The sequence below is a fragment of the Xyrauchen texanus genome, chromosome 20, assembly GCF_025860055.1.
Source record: "Xyrauchen texanus isolate HMW12.3.18 chromosome 20, RBS_HiC_50CHRs, whole genome shotgun sequence".
NCBI classification, from domain to species: Eukaryota; Metazoa; Chordata; class Actinopteri; order Cypriniformes; family Catostomidae; genus Xyrauchen; species Xyrauchen texanus.
Genome location: NC_068295.1, coordinates 31,875,597 through 31,899,509, shown reverse-complemented (window position 1 = coordinate 31,899,509; position 23,913 = coordinate 31,875,597). Strand labels below are relative to the sequence as shown.

Sequence of the window (23,913 nt, the reverse complement as noted above, 5' to 3'; positions counted from 1 at the left end):
TAGAAGTTAAAGATTAGACAAACTAAATAAATCAACTTATTTATTTTTATATGAGGTTTGTGGCTTTTACCACCCTATTAACAAAGTTTGTAAAACTTTCTGAATACATTTTAAAAAATTTACTTGAATGATTTTGTTATGTTCTTGCAATAAATAAATACAATTGTAAATAAACAAAAATAAATTCAATTTATACATAAAAAAACATTTAATTATGAATGACACAATGCATAACTGGGTTGCAAGTAACTTAAATGATTTAGCAAGATTTAGCTTAAATTAAGCTTTACCCTGCTATCACGCAGGGGCTATATAGCTTGAGACGAAATGTTTTTTGTACTTACTAGTAAACGTATATTTCCAAAAACTAAAGAAACTTATTTGTTTGATATTTCTTCCTTACAATAACGTTGATAACAGGGTTGAATGATTAAGCATGGCAAATGCAGTCAACACTACAATTTGGTAAACATTTTGAATATGAAAGGAGATTTCACCTGCAGGTAAGATCATCTGTTACAATGCACAAACCTCCAAAAGTTTACCATCAGAAGTAAAAGGCAAAGATGTTAACATGGTACAATAGTGTCAAGATTCTATTTTCCCATATAGTTAATTATACCACGTTAATGAACCCTACATTTAATGGTACTGTTAAGCATACCATTATATAATTTAGAGGTTTTGTTCAATTTCTTCCTTTATGCAGTTTAAAGTTAGCCTCACTGTGGCAGGATTATTTTGTCAATGAAAGCAAAGCGGGTCAGTTTCCATGGTTACATTTGTGACGAGGCAGGCAAAGAATGGGGATCTAAGTGCAGCTTTAATAAAACAAAAGATAAACAAGGTAACTCAAAATACAACAAAAAACACAGGAAACAAGGCACAGAGCATTACAACACATGTGAGAACTGACAAACTAACTGGGGGAAACAAGGGCTTAAATATACAAGGGAACAAACAAGGGAACAAGGAACACCTTTGGAAACAATCAGGGGAAAACCAATCCTAAAATGAAACTACAAAGGACTACAAAAACTAACAGGAAACATGAACTAAACAAGAATTTCAACATAAAAGCACAAAAACAAAAGACAACAGGGAATATGTGACAACATTAGGCAAAGTATCTCTGCCGCCCACCTCTCTCCGCTATGCTCTATAGAGAATGGCGTGCTCTGAGCTGAGCCCAGACACCCAGGTATCATTACTGCCAGATAAACTTTGCTAAACTAAACTAAAACTTATTTGCTTATGCACCAGCCAATCTGCCCATACTTTTACATAATTTGTTATAAAATAGGCAAAATTGCTTTGATTTAATACAGCAGTGATTCTGATGTAAAAATTTGAGATTGCTGTTGACGTAACACTGCATGCAAAAAGCCAACATATGCAGTTTAAATACAAGCTGTGGACCACCACAGCACTAAAATGATTCTCAGCATGTCCCCAAAAGCAGACAAATAATTGCCCAGACTTACGCCACTGGCTAGTGCGGTGGCCATAAGTCTGAAGGGCACGGACTGGGCAGAGTCAGTGAAGACTTTCCTGCTCCGGCGTTAAAAACGGCGGGGAGCAGAAGGCTTCCAGAGTGACAGGGTGTAGTGTCGAAAAAGGCACCTTAGGAAGGTAGTCAGGATGAGGATGCAGGATAGCTTTGGCCACCTGGGGCAAACTCTAAACAGGCCGGCAAAACAGACAGAGCCTGTAGATCCCCGATTCTCTTAAGAGAGGTAATCGCCACAAGAAAAACCAGCTTGAGAGTCAGAAGTCTGTCAGACGCTGACTCTAGAGGTTCAAAGGGGGTTTCGGCCAGACCCTCCAGGACTATTGCTAAGTCCCATGAGGGAGTTCCTAACAGGAGGCCTCAGTCGCCTGGCTCCACGAATGAAGCGAGCGAGTAGAGGGTGCCTCCCCAAAGGCGCCCCGTCCATCAAGGCATGGCAAGCCAAAATGGTGGCCACATAAACCCTGAGAGTAGCGGGGCATATGCCTGCTGACAGTTTTTCCTGCAGAAAGTCCAGAACTGAAACAATTTGGCAGTTAACTGGATCTGCACCATGTAAACTGCACCACTTTTCGAAGACACCCCATTTATTGGTGTAGATTCTTCTGGTGGAGGGAGCCCTAGCACTAAGAATGGTCTCGATAACTTCAGGCGACAGCCCTGTGTCTCTCAGTTGGTACCCTTCAGGGGCCAAACATGAAGTTTCCACAATTCAGGCCGGGGATGAAATATTGTCCCCTGTGCCTGAGACAGAAGGTCCCTCCTGTCCGGAATCACCCAAGGCGAGCCGTCGAGGAGAGATATAATTTCTGAGAACCAAATCTTGTTCGGCCAGCGAGGCACTATCAGTAAGGGACAAGACCCTTGCTGGCGAACTCTGGCTAAGACTCCCGGGAGCAGAGAAACCGGGGGAAAAGCATACAGACACATTCTGGGCCATGTATGCGCCATCGCGTCCAGACCCAGGGGGGCTGGGTGACTCAGAGAGAAGTAGAGGGGACATTGCGCAGTCTCTTGAGAGGCGAAGAGGTCCACTTCTGCTCTGTAAAATCTCTCCCAAATTTGTTGTACTACCTCGGGGTGGAGTTTCCACTCGCCCCTCGGTATGTTTTGTCTGGACAGAAAATCTGCTCCCACATTTAGGCGTCCAGGGATGTAAATTGCCCTCAGTGACAAAAGCTTGCCCTGGGCCCAAAGGAGAATCCGACGTGCCAGCAAATTCAGGTGGCGAGAACGTAGACCTCCTTGATGGTTTATGTAGGAGACTGCTGCTATGTTGTCCACCTGCACAAGGACATGGCAGGCTCTCAGATGTCGGAGGAAGTATTTCAGGGCCAGAAATACCGCCATCAGCTCGAGGCAGTTGATGTGCCAATCGAGCTGATGACCCTCCCATTCCCCTTGGGCTGGACGACCACTTAAGATCGCACCTCAACCCATCAGAGAGGTGTCTGTCGTTAGCATCCTGTGACGACATGACGCACCGAGAGTGGGACCCAAGGTAAGGATCCGGGGTCTGAACCACACAGAAAGGGAACGAAGCGCTTTGCGCGTAACCCTTTTTTGCCTTAGGGGACTGGCCATTGGATGAAATCCCCTGGCTTTTAGCCACAGCTGAAATGGTCTCATATGGAGAAGGCCCAAAGGAATCACCGTGGACGCAGATGCCATGAGACCTAGTATTTGTTGATACTGATGAACAGTGCAACTTTGACCTAGCCTGAGATTGCTCAGGGAGTTCTGGATGGACCTGACATGAGCGGGAGACAACTGTGCCCGCATCGTGATCGAGTTCCATATAATCCCTAGATAGGTAATTTCCTGGGTTGGAGAAAGAACGCTCTTTTGGATGTTGAGTCTCAGACCCAGAGAACCTAGATGAGCCAAGACAATATCCCTCTGCTGAACTGCCAGTTCTTGAGATTGTGCTAGTATCAGCCAGTCGTCTAAATAATTCAGAATGCGGATGCCCTGGAGTCGCAAAGGAGCCAGTGCTGCATCCATGCATTTCGTGAATGTGCGGGGTGATAGGGCTAGGCCGAATGGAAGAACCCGATACTGGAAGGCTTCGTCCCCGAAAGAGAACCTCAGGAACTTCCTGTGCTGTGGCAGGATTCCAATATAGAAATATGCGTCCATGAGATCGATCGTGACCAGCCAATCGTGATGTTGGATCTGAGACACGACCGACTTGACAGTTAGCATCTTGAACTTGAACACCCTGACCGAGCGGTTTAAGCCTCGAAGATCTAGAATCGGACGCAACCCCCCACCCTTCTTGGGAACCAGGAAGTATCTGCTGTAATAGCCTGACTCTTTCTCTTGTTCTATGGCCCCTTTTGCCAAGAGATTTTGCAGTTCTCTCCACAGTAGACATGCCTGCTCCGGTCTTACGGTAGTGGGAACCACGCCGTTGAAACGCGGAGGGCGGCGAGCGAATTGAATTCTGTAGCCTCTTTCTACTGTCTTTAGAACCCACATAGAAATACCTGGCAGAAGTTTCCATGCTGCCAGGTTCTCTGAGATGGGTACTAATTTCAACACTTCCTGTTGAGGGGATGTTGAGTGTTCCGTGTCTTGGATTAAGGCAGGAAGCAACGGTACACCCAACTCTTTGTTGGAAGCCTCTATCACCCGAAACACCAAAGGCGGTGGGAGTGAAGAGGTTTCGTGAGGGTATCGGGAGGGCCGAAGTGGATGATACACGCGCCCCATCCCGAATGGAACTACCATCACAAAGTTGGGTACAAGACCATCAGGGCTTCTTTCTTTTAGAAATCACAGCCCTGAGGTCTTTCTTGGGTAGCTGCTGAGGGCGACGAGCCTATCCCCAGTCCCTACGAGGGGGAGCACGACTCGCCACGCTCTGTTTTTGAGCCTCTCTCCTAGCAGAATCGGGGCGAGACTGGGTGGCCGACGGCCCCGCCCCCTGAGTGTGGCGAGGAAGAAACTGCCCAAAGGCTACCTCATGGCTTTTCGCCTCCTGGAATCTGGAGATAACCATATTCATGGCGTCTCCGAAGAGACCAGAAGGCGAAACCGGGGCATCGATTAAGAAAACTCTGTCCCTATCTCGGATGCCTGACAGGTTAAGCCATAAATGCCTCTCCGTACTGACCAAAGCGGACATAGATCGGCCAATGGCACGGGCTGACTGCTTGGTCGCGTGGAGAGACAAATCCATAGCTCGACGAAGCTCTGAAAAGGCCTCTTCGTCGAGAGTTTTACCCGCACTCCGATCTTTTAGCAGGTCAGCCTGGTACGCCTGTAACACAGCCATGGTGTGCAGCGCAGCACCAGCCTGACCTGCTGCTTGATAAGCCCTCCCCACTAGCATGGAGGTAGTTCTACATGGCTTAGAGGAGAGAGCAGGTTTTTTCCGAACCCGGCGAGAGATAACCCGCAAGTGTCTCTTCGACCGGCGGCATCCTTGAATATCCTCACGCCTCAGCACCCATGATAGTCGAATATAACGACGTCGAGGGCACGTGAACGTGCGAGGTATAAGGTTTCCTCCATGAACGAGCAAGCTCATCGTGGAGGTCATTAAAGAAGGGAAGGGACTGATGAGGTGTTCCCTTCCCTTGGCCATCAGACAGAAATCTATCCTCTAACTTGGAGCGTTTGGGGGTTTCTTGGTCACGTGGCCAGTCTAATTGAAGTCTGGCCACAGCACGAGTAACCACATCGAGTAACTCCTCAGAGGATTTTGCGTCATGCTTTGAGTGCTCGGATGTGGGTAACTCGAAATCTATAGATCCAAGAGAATCGAGGTCCCCCTCCTGAACTGAAGAGGCGCCGGAGTGCGCTTCAAGATCACGAGAAGGACCAGCCGGATCTGGGGAGAGAGCGAGCGAAAGGGACGCACCCGTCTCTCGCTCCTCAGCCAGATCCATACGAGAGCCCCACGAATGAAGTGTGGGTGCTGGCTCTCGGAAGTAAGCGAGGCGAGCGCAAAGCATCCCGACCGAAAGAAGGTCACAATGCGCGCACCCGCCCTGCCCCATTTGAGCCGCGTGCTCTTCCCCCAAACAAACAAAGCAAAACTCATGCGTGTCCTTGTTCGTCATGAAACGTTGACAAGGAAACACGCATCGTTTGCTCTGTTTCTCCGCCTTTCTCTTTTATATATATATATATATATATATAATCTCTTTCAGAGCAGAGAGAGAAAGGAAAGAAAGTTCTGCGCACTGCCTAACAATTTCTAACTCCTAACAAAGAGGGAAGAAAGTTTTCTTAGCAGGTTGTGAGACACACTGCACAGTATGCTCTGAATGAAAAATATCTGTCGACACGCTGGTGACGCCTCTATTTTATAGCCTGGCCACAGGTGCATCTAATGATCATCACCAGCTGAGGCTATAAATTCAGGTCAATGTTCATTGACGTGTTTCACACAAATTCACAGCTGTTCACAATGCAGGATTGTTCCCCGTAGCGCTTAGCAAAAGCGCAGCATCATAGTGAAGCTTTTTGTAAAGGGAACATGTTACTTTGCTTCAATATAGGGGTAGTTGACACATAATATGTCCATGGACTTCTTCGTCAACATGAAGATTTAAAGTTTATATATAAAATTTATATTTTAGCTTCTGTTAAGTTTTACCACAATTTTTAGCAATTTTTTTGGCTGCGTTCACTAGTTTATTGTACATGGTCCTACATTGTGAATTTTTTTTTTTTAAAGTACAAACATTCCAATCTCTCAATATGCACAATAATTATAAAAGAATTAGCAAAATGCTGTTTAAAATAGTTTCAGATGGAGTAAAGCATATCTCCTTGTGAGGACATGTGAACTTTCCTAAAATATTTCATATTAAAGACGCCATAAAATCTAAATGAGAGTTTTGTGCTTTTAGTCCATGTAGTAGGTTTGAGATTGATGTTGTTTTCACATATCGATAATTGGTAGATTTTCCAGATGATTATCAAGCTATATATATATATATATATATATATATATATATATATATATATGTAACCCTCCCCAGCCGGGTACACTCGTACAATACTATTAAAGGAGCCCTGGTATCCCAGCAGTAGTAACGATGTAAGGTCTGGTCTTTCCCTTGAAGAATGGATAGATAGCTACAAGAATAATTTGTTATATAGCTGGTGCCTCCAATTAATAAACCTATATTCTTAGGTGGTTGAGAATAAAAAAAAACAGGTTGACGACCATAGGAACGTTATAATAAACCCTGAGGTTTATTTAATAATCCCCAAAACAAAACAAAAATAAACAAAAACAAACAAAAAAAAACTAATGGTAAGAATATGAAACTACAAAATAATTCACTTACACAGTGATGGAATCTTGAATGGTTCAGGGAAACCCACAATGCAATACAAGTTACCACATTTAAATAGTGCCACACTTTAAGTGACCCAAAAATAAGTAGTCTACTTCAGTGACTTAAAATAGTCAGACCAAAAAAACTGTTTCCTCAAATACAAGCAAATTACTCTTATTAATATCAATTTATACTTATATGAACATAATGACTCTTGAATGTACTCCTTCGAAAACCAAAATAACAAAGTAATTAAAATGTCCTTAAATATAATCAAATGACTCTTAAATTGACTCAGTAGTAATCAAATGACTCTTAAATTGACTCAGTAGTAGTCAAATGACTCTTAAATTGACTCAGTAGTAGTCAAATGACTCTTAAAGTATTAGTTTCCCTAAACCGAGTCTTTGATAATCAGTTCCCTCATTACAAATCTTGTTCACATGCATCAAAACAGATATAAAACACTCAATACCTCAATAATAAATGTGAGAACCCGCAAACTTAGTCTCTAAACCAGTGCATTTGAAATTGCCATGAACCGTTGGTGCACTTTTCCTCCAAACGATTTGAGATTCAACAGATCTCAGTCCCACTGTACTCACTCATCTGCGTGCACACCCGTGTAATGTGCGAAGGCAGTCCAAGGTCCCGAATAATTGTCTTCAAACCGAAACAAAAAAAAATCAGAATGGAGCAATCTCAAATCGACGATGCTCGATGAATCAGTCCTCCGTTAGGCCTTGGGTCAATTTCCACCATGAGCCCCGAACGAGTCCTCCGCTCTTCGTCGAAATTTCGTAACAAAACTGGTAAACCACTCAGTTTGGACAGCACAGAGAGGTATTAGTTTCGGTCCAAATTAATGCTCGTCCAACAAATGATCACGCACTCTTCTCCCCTTCTCCGCTCTTCCTCTCCCTCTCCGGTGAGCGAACTCTTATCTTTTCCGTAACACCTCCTCTCATTGGCCAAGAGCAGACGCATACCATTTCCACATATTTTTCTTTTTTACTTAAACATACACACCTGTTACAAAGCTTTCAATGAAAAAACTTTTAAGTAAACATTTTTCTTTTCTTATGAAAAAAATTAAAATAAATAAATAATACAAATATAAAACTCACAATTTTGCCAGTGTATATTTTCTTTATAGCCCTGAATTTTCAAAAAGGCTACATATATATATATATATATATATAGGTATTTTTTCAGATATAAATAGGCTGTTCATTGCATAATAGTCTGAGGCTGTGTCCGAAACCAAAGGAAGCTGTCTTGTTGCCTCGCTGCCCTTTCAACAGACATCATTTGCATATGAAGGTATCTCCAGGAACTGGTTTCGGACAGGCTACTGATGCAGCATAAGTATATCAGCAACTGACTAATGCCATCTAGTGTTCACTAAAGGTAACACATATGCTTCATGCATCCAAACGAACCACAATGATCGAATAATCTACAACAAAATCAAGAGAGTTTTGGCGATAACCAAGTGAATATTTAATAACTACAATACTACTTTCTTGCTAGAAATGGAATCAAAAGTTGGAAAAAGTGAATAAATATGTACATTTATACTCAAATTGGCTATCAACTGCCTCTTCAGCTGGCATGTTTTTTTCTTCAGCTCAACCACTGTAGATTCGGGAACATAGGGTTGTGGGATTTAATAGGCAGCGAAGGATACATCTATGCTGCCTTCAAAAATCAATCAGATAAAGATATCTCAGTAGACAGAATGTGATGCAACCATTTGGACATGCCTTGATCCCTTCCTACCTCCGTATACAGCTTCCAGAGGCAGCATTTTCCTGGTTTCGGATGCAGCCATTGTCTTTCAAACTAATTTCTCAACACAACTTTGGTAAATTGTGAGCGGAATGGTTAATTAAAGTGGGTCGCACATCGGATGTGTCTGGTGGACAACATGGTTCATTCAAAAATAAAAAATAAAATTCTATGAAGGTATGTACGCAAGCTCGCCATCTCCGGCTGCTGTTAAAAATTCTGCATTGCATAATTTTTCACTAAATTGGACCCAAAACCAAACATAATTTATGGCATAGATTATATACTCTAGTCATCAATGGATGATATATTATATATACATATTTTTCATAGAGCCTATACAATGTATTTTCAGTTACAAGTATGACTTTTTGTGGTTTGACAGCTTCAATGAAAGACCTATTCAAGGCTACATACTGAGAAATTGCATAATAATCATCGCCATTTCTAGTTGTTCAATTTGCAGTTACACCAGTTTCATACACTAACCTCTAAACTCAGGTTGTGTGATCAGTGAGCTGAGATCACTTCTGTTCCACTCACCTCTGTAGAATATTTTCTGTTGGGTCTACGGTGCATATCAGCGGCTTTTTCCTTCTCTGCATGGCAGTGCAGCTTTGCCCCTAAGCGCTTCAACAATATTTTCCGAGAAGAGTTTATTTTCTCTAAAAGAGCACACATAGCAGGCGTTGAACGTCCTTTTCAGGATGCGTCTTTTTAAAGATGCTCTTCCGCCCCTGTGTAGTTCCTGGATGCGGTCGATATCTCTCCGCTACTGACAGTCATAGACGCAGCCTTGTGTGTCTGAGCCGCGATCACACTGAGGCGCCGTTTGTGGACGTTCTTGTTCTCACTGCGAGAACTTAACCATGGCAACGTTGCGGTCACAGCTTTCCTTCCTAAAAAGGAACGTCGCTCCTTCTTTCCATGGGATTGATGACCTGGCTGACAATTGGTGGCTATTTGGGGATGGCAGTGGACTCTGTTTTGCCAGGTATATCCCCACGAACTACCCGCCCCCGGCATGCTCATTGACTTCTGTCCAGGCTCGAGGTGAGAGCGGCTCGCCTCACGGCCAGTTTGATTACTCCCTTGGACCCACTGAACTGGATGATGAATTCGCCTTTGCATCGGAGAGTGTCCCGACATCTGACAACCCTTTTACTCAGATGTGATAGAGCCTGTCCCTCCAGCCGAGATGAAGAAGGGTTTCTACAGCCCTTACTTCATTGTTCCCAAGAAAGGCGGCAGCATACGACCAATCCTGGACTTGCAAGTTTTCAACTGGGCCTTGCACAAACTCCCGTTCAAGATGCTCACGCATATACCCATTCTAACATGCATCCGGCATCAGGATTGATTCACAACGGTAGACCTGAAGGAAGCGTACATCCACGTCTCTATCTTGCCTTGACACAAACCTTCCTACGGTTCGCGTTTGTCGACCAAGCGTATCAGTACAAGGTCCTGCCCTTCGGCCTGTCCCTGTCCCTCACGTCTTCACCTGCACCTTAGCCGTCTAGGGCTTCAGGTCAACTGGGAAAAGAGCAAGCTCGCCCCGGTTCAGAGTATCTCTTTTCTCGGCATGTAGGTAAACTCAGTCTCAATGACAGCGTGCCTCAACAACGAGCGTGCGCAGTCAGTGCTGAAAAGCCTCACCTTATTCAAGCCAGATACAGCGGTTCCTCTAAAACAATTCCAGAGGCTTCTGGGGCATATGGCATCCTCCGCGGCGATCGCGGACAGACCTGGACAGACCTCTGGTGTCCTGACGCATCCTGGTCACCACAGACGCCCCCAAACAGGGCTGGGGCACCGTATGCAATGGGCACGCTGCTGCCAGCTCCTGGTCGGGAAGTTGCTGGCTGTAATTGTTGCCCTGCGGAGGTTTCTCCCACTACTTCGGGGCAAGCATGTCTTGATTCGTACAGACAGCACCACCACGATAGCGTACATAAATCGTCATGGTGGCTTGCGCTCTCATCAAATGTCTTATCTCACCCGCCATCTCCTCCTTTGGAGCCAATAGTGACTCAGGTCGTTGTGCACAGGTAGACCTGTTTGCTTCCCAAGAGACCTCCCATTGCCGCTCTGGTACTCCCTAGCAGAGGCTCCCCTCGGGAAAGATGCGCTGACACACAGCAAGTTTGCATTTCCACCAGTGAGCTGACTTGCACTGGTGGTGTGCAAGGTCAGGGAGGACAAAGAACAAGTCACTCTAGTGGCCCCCTGTTGGCCCACACAGACTTGGTTCTCGGATATCATGCTCCTAACGACAGCCCCTCCCTGGTGAATTCCCCAGAGGAAGGATCTTCTTTCTCAGGGATGGGGCACCCTCTGACATCCACACCCAGACATCTGGAACCTCCACGTCTGGCCCCTGGATGGGATACGTAAAATCTAAGTGGCCTCCCACCTGCTGTCGTAGACACAATCAACCAAGCCAGAGCTCCTTCTACCAGGCAACTTTATGCCCTGAAGTGGTGCTTGTTCGCAAACTGGTGTTCTTCCTAATCTGAAGACCCGCAGAGATGCACAGTCGGGTCAGTGCTGTCATTTATGCAGGAGAGGCTGGAGGGGAGGCTGTCTCCCTCCACCTTGAAGGTTTATGTAGCCGCTATATAGGCTCACCACGACACAGTGGATGGTAAGTCCTTAGAGAAGCACGATCTGATCATCAGGTTCCTTAGAGGCACCCGGAGGCTGAGCTCTCCCAGGCCATGCCTGTTCCCCTCATGGAATCTCTCTGTGGTCCTATCAAGCCTTCAGAGACCCCCCCCTTCAATCCGCTAGAATAATTCGAGCTCAGAGCCCTCTCCTTGAAGATGGCCCTCCTGATCGCACTATCCTCCATCAAGAGGGTTGGGGACCTGCAAGTGTTCTCTGTCTGCGACACTTGCCTGGAGTTCGGTCCTGCAGACACCCATGTCATCCTAAGACCTCGACAGGGCTACGTGCTCAAGGTTCCTGCAACTCCCTTCATTGACCAGGTAGTGAACCTGCAAGCGCTGCCCCGGGAGGAGGCAGACCCATCCTTTTTGTTGCTGTGTCCGGTGCATGCTTTGCGTACCTATGTGGACCTCACAGAGCTTTAGATGTTCTAAGCAGCTCTTTGTCTGCTTTGGTGGACAGTGAAAAGGGAACGCTGTCTCCAAACAGAGGCTTTCCCACTGTGTTGATGACGCCATTACTTTGGCCTATCACACCCAGGGTTCCAGCACACTCGACGAGAAGTATGGCATCCTCATGGGCACTGGCAAATGGCACCTCCCTAGCAGACATCTGCAGAGCAGCGGGCTTGGAAACACCCAATACCTTTATGAGATTTTACAATCTCAGGGTTGAGTCGGCCTTGTCCCGTGTTCTCTCAGGTCCAAGCACGTAGAACTCAGGAATATGGAACATCTGACCAGGTGTTCCACTTGCGCGCCTTTCCCCTCCCTTTCCTTTTCTCAAGTTCAGAGGTAACCGAGGCCTTCAAGAAAGTCCCCTAGTGTCGCTTCATTCGACACAAAGTCTTGTTCCCTCCATCAGGGAACAGAGGTTACAACAGTAACCTAGACGTTTAACACTCTTTCTCTTTAGGGAATTTAGACCAAAAATATTGATGACTCATATTGCACCTGTTTTCTCCAATAAAATGTTCTCTAGAATAATAACATCCCTTCCCATATTACTTCACTTCTTTCAAGCAATATTAAGTAACAAATGTTCATTGGAAAAGACTATTGGCTATTTAAAAAAAGGGGTCGTGCCCTTATTTAAATAGGAAATACGTCAACATGGAAAGAAAACTTCTCTTCAAGCCGATTAATGTGGACTTTAAATACCTTAGACAGAAGGCAAGACTGTGCTGGTCTATGTGCATGTTTTTGTTGTGTGGTTAGCTGTGTCTTATGGATCTTGGATGCACCTCTTCTTTTCCATCCACCAATTCAGTTCCAAATCAGGTTATGACAGCAGTGGGGGGTGCTGTGATATACTCTTAATGATGTACATAGAGTTTGGCTCTATAGTTACAGCCTGGAGTCCTGGCATCTGAAAACTTCACTGCTGCTGTCCTCACCAGACAAAGATTTGTGCAAATGACTCACTCGTTCTCACCCTCCATCTGACTGGCACAGTGATCCTCATCTAACCTTTCGTAAAGCGTGACTTGGCCGTTAATGGTCTTGAGATTGGATCACCCACTGATGACTCATTTGTGCCGCTAATTATCACAACTGTTCAAAAATGTCTGGAATGAACCAATGTTTTTTTCTTGATATAGTCTCTCATTCACAACACAGGGAATAGAGGCATGATGAATGCATCTTTCCAACACCCGTGCAAATAGACAACGTAATCGTCCATTAAAAAAAGCCATCAGAAGATGTCTAAGTGGGACATTTTGAGTGATTCTGAGCTGATGGTTACTCCCTGAGGTAACTAAATCTTTGATGAAGGGTGAAAGCAGCAATTGCAGACAGTATTTTGGGGATGGGTGGGGGCTTTTATCATCACCTCAGTGCACACGCTGGGCTTTCAGGGGGGCTTTTAACTCAACGCTGTAGATATGCAGCTCTCTCTAGTGGCCAGCCACTGCCCTCCTCTGAGTTTCTCTGGATAATCCTCGTTTTGTGTGAGGAGTCACTTTCAGGGCACTGTTTGTTTTGGTCTGACTGAGCCTCAGTTCAGGAGCTGAGTAAAAGGACTTTTTTTTTGTTAGAAAAGATGGAGTGTTTTGTTGCACGGCTATGTTGAAAGATGCCATTTGTTATAGACATGCTGGATAGCTCCTGTCTGCACCTGTCGGTCTGAAATTATTAATGGGACTTGCTAAGGCAAGCATCACTGTTCCTATTACACATACCTTGGATTCTAGACCCTAACCCTACATAGTACAATTTGGTTCATAACTAGTTGTGCTATGTTCGTGCTATGGACATGAATAATACTTCAATATGTGTGGCTTGTTGTGAAGAGTTGTGCTATTACTTTATTTTAGCAATCAGACTTAGGATTTTTCTCCTAGTGGATGTAATCCTATAGACTCATCGGACCTATCAAGAGCTTTGAGGTTATTAATTGATGGAATATTCTTCTTAACTTAATAATAAAAAAAGTGTTTAATAGTGGATTTCCTGGTGAAGAACTACATTACCCATGAACCATAAAGGGAAAATATTAACCAGTCAAAGTATTGCAGCAAAGCACCCCAAACAGGCTTAGCGGTGACCACTCACTTCCATGATTCACTGCGAATGACACAATCAAGTCGGTCTCCCTACACCCTCAAATTATAGATATATCTGTTTATATCTTAATATTTTGCAATAAACGTAAAATGTATTGTCTCTATGCTGTACTTGTAATAAACAACTTTAAATCAATAGTTTTATAGATTTCATTGTTTAATTTGATTGTCATTATCGATGATTCATGTGATTGTAGTTCATTCCCCCACCAGATGTTAAGTAGACAGTCCTGAACTTTTTTATATTTTTGTCAGATTTTCAAATAGTTTTTAGCTTCAAATCAAAGTTTGTAATTTTGTGATTCACCTCAGAGCTGGTCCGCGACCCTGTACACAGGATAAGCGGTTGACGATGGATGGATGGATGGACCTCAGAGCTGGTTGATTTGGTTCATGGCAACTCTTTTATGAATGATTTTATGAAATACCTATGGCAGGGGCATTGCTAGACATAAAGGTCTACTGGGGCACAGGACCCCCATTACTCATATCTCTATTTTTTTGCTTTCTTGAAAGCCTGCTACGTGCAAGAATTGTGCAACACAATCCACTATAAAAAACCTTGCTTAACCCACTATTCCTACACTGCAACAAGTACTGGGAAAGATAAACATGTAGAGATATTAATATTTAAGAAAATATTTAAGTATCTTCAACATACTGTACATGAACATTCTCATCATGTTTTATGGCATAAAATGCATACACCTGTATATGCAAATAACAAACTGGAGAAAACTTTCTTGCACATTTGCATTCTTCTATATTACACATTACACATCAGGAAAACCTCTGTCAAGTAAGTTTATGGAATTGCATTATCCATCTTTTGTCAAAAAGTTCTCAGAATGAGCAGAAAGTTGGTTGCTAGGTAAGAGTTTGTCGCTAGGCAGAGTTGGTAGCTAAACTGTCTGAGTTTGGTTGCTAGCTTGCGAAACTAGCTGAGCTATCTCTAACTTTATAAATGATGAAGTGTCGTTTCTATAAATTAAGAACTAGCTAGCTAACATAATTGGTGTAAGTTTAAACTGACGTTTGAAACTCATTAAGTTTACTTGCAACAACAACTCAAAACAAGTCCTTTTTAGTCACTAGGTAATTAGCACACAGCAGCCATAGTTACTGACAACTGTTTATGTAGTGTCCTAAACTAGTGAATTCAATTTTTAATTTCATATCCAAAAGATTGATTTGACATTGAACATGGTTTGTTTATCATGTTTAGTTTCATCATGTTTTCATAGCCTACCTCAATTCTGACTTGTGTGCCGACACCTGGGCAGGGTTGCGCCAGCTGTGCGTAAGTTCTCAAGTAAGTTAGGAGGTAAAGTTCACATTAAGGGATTACTTGTTAGTTTGTAACTAAGTCAGAAAAAAATACGTTTTATCTCTCTACGGTTAATTTTCAAACCTTGTCTGCTCGTGTAACTGTCAGCTGTAAATCTGTAATAAATTATATCCCTATTAAAATATGATAAGTAATAAAAGTAGATTTAATAAATAGTGTATTTGCCCTCTGTAAATAACAATATATAGGAACTGTATCTAAAATAAATAAGGGGTGATAAATAAATGCTAATACAACAGGCTGGAAAATAGACATTTATTCATTTTAATATCTTATATATTTCGTATATGTTAACACTTGACACTGGACAATGCACACTGAAAACTGCACCGTTTGAACTGTTTCATGCTGAAGAGCCGCTTAAAATAAAGTTTTTTCTCTCTCTTTTAAATGTAAATGAGTGTAAATGCCAACATCATAATATATGTCGAAATGATTGATGACTATCACGCAAAACTTGAGCACATTGATGTCAATAAACGAGTCTAACGAGTTTAATGGTGCCACGCTCAAATATTTAGTAGTGCATAAGTTGTGACTTATTGCCCATTTACGCCACAACTAAGCTAAGGTGTAACGTGCGTATACCTGGTGCAACCGGCCACTTGTGTGTGTGGCTGTGTGCGCTGCAGTGGCTTTGGTTATAGCAAGCGCACAGGCACATGCCGCACGGACATGGATTTCTGCAAGCATGCATCAGATTTGTGTTTTTGGTTAAACTGCATTGCTTTTACAAGCGTTGATTGTTGAGTGCCCCTTTAAAAGTGATTAGTGATGTGTCTGCCCTATGGAAAACATTTATGGAAAAAACACTTCCGGAAACAAGACGGCTGAAAAAGTGGGTGGGCACTATTACACTCAATAGGAGTGACCCAAGAAATATGTATCGGCAAAATATTTTAGAGACTTGGGGGTAGACTCTTCTGACATGGGCCAGTAATCAACCACCTAACAACCATCAAGTGTACCCTAGCAGTACACTAGCATCTACATAGGAATGGCTTGACAACCACCCAAAACAAAGCATCACAGAGCAAATTTTCTACTGGCAAGCACCACTAAAAAACAAGTACTGATACATTTGAAACATTTATGTACATAGCAGATAAAAATAAATTTCTGCTGTGTATTAGTTTTGTACAAAACTTTCTCAGTTCATTGAGAATCTTTCTCATATTCTTAATGGGAACTGTCTGTACCTATTCCCCTAGACCAGGATGTCTTTTTTTTAGGTGCTGAACAATGAAGTTAACAATATATAGGGCAACAGCAGGGAAAACTCTCCTTCAAGGAATGCCTTTATTTTGTGTCCCACTTGTGAAAGATTTTGGGTGATCAGCACACTAGCGCAGTTACAAATGGCCATGCCAGGGCCTACTAGTATTGAATCCTCATTTTCAGCAGTGATTAGGGAGAAAAGAGTCATGGCTTAAAATGTATTATGTAGACATAATATATGCAGTAAGGTTAGGAAAAAGGCTTACCTTTTTGATCTAGTTTGAATGAATGGTCGGTTCTATATAAAGCTCTTAAGCTGAGCTGTATTAACCTGGAAAGGCTTAGGACACTATGTTGTGAAAGGCCAGGGAAATACATGGCCCATTCACTAAGAAGTCACCGAAATAAACATACTGGCACTGCAATGCAGGGATGAATAATCCACCCCGTTTAATTTTAGTGCAGCGTCCCTATGCTTTAAAAATCTCCCACACACCAGCAGCCTATTCTTTTTAGAGACAGAGAACGATAGATTGACTGGTCTCTATCTCCAGTGTTTTTATACTAGCCTGTGTCTAACATTTCAGACTACAATTTCATATACCACTATTAATGTATAACAGTTGCTGATCAAATTGTAATTGTTATTAATATAAGACTTCAGCTGTAATGGATTATTTTGATATTGGGATCACGTCTTAAAATATTTATTTCAATTTGTTTTTCTCTTATAATGCAATATTTTTCACTACCATATTTAGCTGGATGATTTAGTTACATTTAGTAACATTTGGCTTAATTTTATATCTGTAACGTTACTGCTGGCGCTGACAATGACGATGAAGTAAGAACCCAAGTGCAATTTTTTTTTATAAATGTGAAAACCCTAACTACACATTTGAATGAAACATAAACATGAACTTGACTTAACATAAACTTATCATAGCATGCATGACCTGACTAAATACATGGACATGCGAGAACATAAATCAATGAACAAACAGAACTCTAAACAAGATAATCAACCAATAAACCAATTATAACAAGACACATGAACATGGAGGGAAAACAGTACATCACATGACCAGGAAACAGGAACTAAAATTTTCAAAATAAAACACGTAAAAAACATGAATCACAAAATACACATGAAAATATCTCCAGCAAAATAACCACAAATAAATAGCAAATATTCAATATAGCCTATCCCCCATTCCTGCTGTCAATTAGAGTGGTACTGAATGACTCCTCAAGCTCTCTGCTAAGGAGGCCACATTGTCAATGTCATTTATTCACATATGCACAGAGGTTTCACTTTACCCAATTCTGACTCTGCAGCTTTTTGTAGTAATAGGCTCTTATCACTAAAAGAAAAGACTTGATGGGGTCAGTGTTCTCCAGAGGTAATCACATAAAGTTCTTGGAGGGGGAAAGAAAGAAGTTTAAACCACTCAAGCCAGTGTGGGGTCTTTTATTAAGGGGGACTTAATCAATAAATACTGTGGATAAGAAACACTTTTTCAGTTTGCCAGCCTTTATATTGGGATTTGTTTTGGGTGCAAAATGAGTTCTTTATGTGGATGGTTCACTTTGCAGTGCCATTTTGTTCATGTGTGTATTTGTGTTTGGTAGAACCAGCTGGAAAATCTCAAAAATTTTAAGGCAAGTTTATTTATATAGCACATTTCATACACAATGGCAATTCAAAGTGCTTTACATATAAATGATAAAGAAAATACAAGATAAAATTAACTAAAAAAACAATTAAGAACAAGAAATGAGATTAAAAAGTAATAAATTGAATTAAAAAGTACAAATTATTAAAATGATTAAAAATGAAAATAATACAGAAATAAAATGATGCAGTGTAATCAATGAGTGCAGCACAGCGCTCAGTCAGCAGTTGCACAGTTAAACAGATGTGTTTTCAGTCTGGATTTGAATGTGGCTACTGTTGAAGCACATCTAACCTCTTCTGGAAGCTGGTTCCAGCTGCGGGTGGCTCACCTTGTTTTGAGTGAAATGTATTTAGGTCCCAGACTATTGAGTGATTTATAAATGAGTAATAGTACTTTAAAATGTTAAATTTAACTTGAAGCCAGTGTAAAGACCTGAGGACTGGAGTAATATACTCTTATTTTTTGGTCTGGGTGAGAATCCTGGCAGTGGCATTCTGAATGAGCTGCATGTGTCTAATGGTCTTTTTGGCAAGGCCAATGAGGAGTCCATTGCAGTAGTCCACCCTACTGGTGATGAATGCATGAATATGTTTCTCTAAGACTTGACTGGGCACAAAACATCTAATTCTGGCTATATTTTTGAAATGACAGTAAGCTGATTTCATTATTGCTTTGATGTGACTACTGAAATGAACGTCTGACTCCAAAATGACACCAAGATTCCTTTCTTGATTTTTTTGTCTTTAAACCCTTGGAGTCAAGGTATGTATTCACCTTGGGAATTTCGCCTTTGCTGCCAAATACAATGTCCTCTGTCTTGTCTTTGTTTTACTGAAGGAAGTTTCAGCACATCTAACTGTTAACTTCATCATGCACTGGCACAGAGAGTCTATGGGGCTGTAATCACTCAGTGATAGAGCTAGATAGATCTGGGTGTCATATGCATAGCAATGATATTCAATTATTATTCTTTTTTTCATAATTTGGCCTAGTGGGAGCATATACAGGTTGAACTGGAGCGGTGCAAGGATTGAGCCTTGTGGGACTCAACACGTCATGGATATCCACTCAGATTCATAGTTCCCTATGTTCACAATTAACCCCTCCCATCTACAGTACATGCAGGCATGACCTGAACCAACTGAGGGCCGTCCCAGAGACCCCTACCCATTTTTTTCAATCTGTCTAGGAGAATATTATGGTCAAAAGCAGCACTGAGAACTAATAATACCAGCACTGATATTTTGCCTGAATCAGTATTTAGCTGAATATCATTAAGGATCTTAAGTGACATCTTTGTGATATCATGTGGTTGGAAACCTGACTGGAAATTTTCCAAGTAGACATTCAAGATGAAACATTTGTTCAGCTGATTGAAAACAACATTTTCAATGATTTTCTTATGAAAGGTAGATTTGAAATTGGTTTAAAGTTGTTCAATATTGAGTTAAGGGGCTTGACAACTGCGGTTTTCAGGGACTTTGGAAACGTTCCTGAAAGGAGTGACACATTTACTGTTTACTATAAGTGTGGTCTTTTGAAGATTAGCTAGTCCTCTATGCATTTCACGAACTCCAGCAGAGAATTGTTTGATCACGGTGCCATAACTATCACTGCAAACATCAAATGCAGGTCCTAAACAAATTTTTGTTTCACATCTTCCCTGCTGAGAAATTTCAGTTGCTCCTGTTTTCATTCAGTGGAAGCAAGCACAAGGGCATTGCTTTGTGTGTGAGTTTTCTTTTAGAAGCAAATCCAGAGAGCACTGCAGGGAGGAATTAAAGCAGAGAGGCTATTTTTAGAGTTTAGGCTGAGGTTTTAGCTGTGCGGTGCCCTTGCTGGCGCTAAATTACTCTTGTTTTAGAAATGGTGACTTGGCCTAAATCAGTCACTGTTGTATTAAACTAGACCTGCTGTGTGCTGCCCCATTGGCCATTTATGCTCCAGGAGTGCTTCCCTACACAGAATTGCTCACTGAGGCAGCTCTGTAGGCAACACTGCTGCTGTCTTCTCACTAGATATTAGTGGTGGACCAATATATCGTTGAGGCTGATAAATCGTGCGATATTCAGAATCTTTATTATCAGCATCAGCCGATATATTTTCCTGTTTGGCTGATTCATTTCAAAGCTGCGAAAGTGCAGAGAATCACCTGCTTGCATGTAAAGGAGTCATCTGAGAAATGTTAACAACCAATTATAGTTAGTTTTGTTGATACGTGCCATCGTGTTACTACAACAATAATAGACAGGCCTGCAACAACTCCTCATTTATAAGGTCCCACATATCAAATCCACGACAGACATGTTTGAGCTCATAATGTTAATGTGCTCTAATGTTACGTTCTCCCTTCCTCTCCTCAACTGTTCCCTATAACTTTCAACTCTCTTGTCTAATAGTATAAAAGCAAATAATAATAAAACTAATATCATATACTGTCTGTAAATAGGCTGAGACTTCGTTTAAACAGATGTAATTCACTGACCTCATGAAAAAAAACATTTCTTCTTCCTGGCGATTGCTCAAAATATCGTCCTCTAAAATGAAGTGCTTGTTATGTTAGCCAATCAAAACTCCTCTGATTTACAAATGTTACTTTACAGGCAGTTCATAACAATCCAAGCAGGCGATACGGGGTGAGTAAACTAGAAGCAGTCAGTAGATTGCTGCTCTCGATGGATCCGCACTAGCACATGAGAAGTGTGTGAAAGCAACTTTAAAGTATAAGCACTTTACATGTGCTTTTAGTAAATGTCATATTCACACTGTATGTACAATATGGGGTTGATGATTCAGTCTTTTGTGATCGATCCATGGTTGCTAGACTACTGTGTGCATTATTTCTTTCTTCCTAATATATTATACAGTATATTTCTTTATGTTCAAATAAATGACTTTGATTGGATGACTTTGCAATTTTTTATGTTACTTTCTATATTAAATTATGTGATATATTTGCATTAAATGGCCTATCGGCCACCTTGCTCACTGGATATCAGTACCGGCCATTAAAAATCCCATTTCGATCGACCTAGATTTTCACAATATATTTGCTGCAGATATAAAGTTATTCAACATTGTGAATATTGTGATACTGTTGATGCACTTTTTAATTCGATTTTTTTAAGTTTGCTAAAGACAGTGTCATTAGACCAGTTTTGGAATCCCTTCTTGAGTATGACAGCGTTAAGTCAGAGATGTTTTAATAGTGTCTCTAATTTAAATGTCAGTAGTAAAAATAGCAAAAGAGTTGGTAAGTTTGTTTCATTTCCATTAATAAGTTGTTTGTTTCAATGGATTAAAACTGTCTGTTTCAATGATTCGAATCATCCATGCATATTTTTTTAAAATGTTTTTGTTAAAAAAAAACTTTGTGTAGGTACATATTGCTATTTATTACTATGAATTGTTTAAGTAGCACTCTACTGTGCACTGATATTGATGAATGATGTTTTATAGTTTGCAACATAATGGGACGTAATTATCCCAGGGCATTTTTCAGGATAAGAACTAATTTCTGTGCCCTTTTTGAATTAATGCTAAAGTAAAGCATCATTGTATAAAATCATTATAAAGAAACATTGCTAGCCTGGAATAGCCCTCTCTGGACCGTGTGTGCGTGTTTTCTTCAGGGTGGCATAGCTTTGTGTGCACTGACATGCGTGTCTTCCGGGGTCACACACCGTTTTCTCTACCCTTAGGAACTGAGGCCACCTAGTGTAAGTTAGATTCTCAGAAGCACCTAAGCAGTTTTTACTTCACTAGCAGTTGCCATAGCAAGCTTTCAGTGGACCTCAGAGCAGCCTAGTTCTATATAAGGACCTGGAAAAATTGTATTTTGTCCCAGAGAGTCAAAGCTCTGCTGCAGGACAACATTCAGGACTTAAGGTGGCTTAAAGTGGATACTGATAAGATTTCACAGAGTGGTTATTTTGTGCCCAGAATGCCACATGTGGAGAGATCTCATGTAATTGACAAGTGTTAAGTGACATTGAGCGCAAGGAAAAGACGCTCTTGTGTTTCACAGGATGCATGTGTTGATGGTCGTGCACTTTGAGACACAGCTAATTGTAACTTGATAAAAATGCTCATTCTGGCCATTAAGGCAAGAAGTGGCAAATTCAACATGTATTATATTATATCTTTATTGTTATTATTAATTTGAAATGTGTTTATTTTGTTGCATTTTATTTTTGCCTATTTAATTTAATTAATTTCTGCTTTCTGCTATAAATACCTTCCCACATAAGATCAATGATCATGTCAGTGCAAGGGCAGCACCACATTAACCTTAGCTGAAAAGCTTCTGGCTTGTTATGAAATAAAGCCTTTTAACTTAATTGAATCAATCAGTAGTTGTTTTAACCCTCTCAGATTTACTGAACTGATCAGCAACACCTTTATATATTTAAAGATTAACAGATGAAGGCTTATGGTGCTTTTTAGATAGTCCTGAATTATACAGAAGTCTGGTATCTATTCTTGATGCAGTGGCTGTGTTATACAAAAAAGAGAAATATTTAAAGCTGTATATATAATACTTGTTATGAAGCATTTATAAATATGTAATGTATTATAAAGGAGTTCTAATACACCTCAAAATCCAACCTGGTCTCATAGAATCATGTAACTATACTTACATTTTTGAAAAATTATGTAGACAATGAGCATTGTACGTATTGCCGTAGTTTCCAGGGGAAATGAACACAAGATGCACTACAACAACAATTGCCAAATAACAAGTAAAACGCAGATTATAAATCCATAAACACTTACTTTTTGCTCTGTTCCACACGCAATACTGTCTGATGATATCAAAATACTTGAACTGTAGCAAATTAACTTGTAAGGTGATACATTTTAACATTTGCATTACATTACCAACTACATTTATAAGCTTTCGTGTGAACGATCAAATTGCACAGTAGCTCAACTGATGGAGCGTTACACTTGAGATCCAAAGGTCAAAATTATGTGGTTGCTTCAGCAGTTGTTTTTCATTTCTTATTTGCTTTATATGATACTATCAGAATATCACAAAAACATGTAATTGTTTTTTTTTTTTGCATTAAGAAAATGAAGTCTGTTTTTCATTGTGAGATTATATTTATTGCAATTTAGCACATTTTCATGCCAATTCTTTTTTATTTTTTTGTGCTTTTATTATTCCATTTGCGGATTCTCATTAGATTCATTAGATTCATTAGAATTACTATGATACAGTATTTTATTCTCAGATCTTAGAGCCCCAGACACAAATTTGTGTCTTTAAGTTCTACACATTGTTTATTTCAGGTAGTTTGTGTCTTTTAATTTAGACTAGTTGTATAAATTAAGCTATATGTAGCCATGGCTTCATTTAATTTAAGTTAATTACACTAATTTAGCAATATTTTAAAACATCTATTCTCTTTTCTTTCTCCACAGTCCTATAGAATCCTGTCAGAATTTCTACAAAGACTTCACATTACAAATTGACATGGCATTCAACGTGTTCTTCTTACTCTACTTTGGCCTGCGTGTAAGTACACATTTCACTTTCATATATTCATATTTCATATCAAGTTGATTTATCAACATTTTATCACATTATAAACACTGATTATCAGAATCAAAATGAGCTTTATTGCCAAGAATGATTATTAGGGACCAAACACTGAAAGTACGGAGGACCTATTGTTCATGTAAGGATTATTATTCGGGCCAAAGCACTGAAAGTGTGACGGCCCTATTGTTCTTCTAAGTATTATTAGGGCCCAAGCACTGAAAGTCTGAAGGCTGTATTGTTCTTCTAAGTATTATTAGGGCCCAAGCACTGAAAGTGTGACGGC

General features: G+C 41.0%; 1 protein-coding gene across 2 annotated transcripts in view; it reads left to right on the top strand.

The window, feature by feature from the left end:
* Nucleotides 1-23,913, top strand: part of LOC127660773 (calcium-activated potassium channel subunit alpha-1-like) — a 292,795-nt gene that overhangs the window by 154,081 nt on the left and 114,801 nt on the right. For both annotated transcript variants that reach the window (XM_052151187.1, XM_052151188.1), the window contains exon 4: nt 23,510-23,603. In XM_052151187.1, coding sequence (XP_052007147.1) covers nt 23,510-23,603 — 94 coding nt within the window. The remainder of the gene's footprint in view (nt 1-23,509; nt 23,604-23,913) is intronic.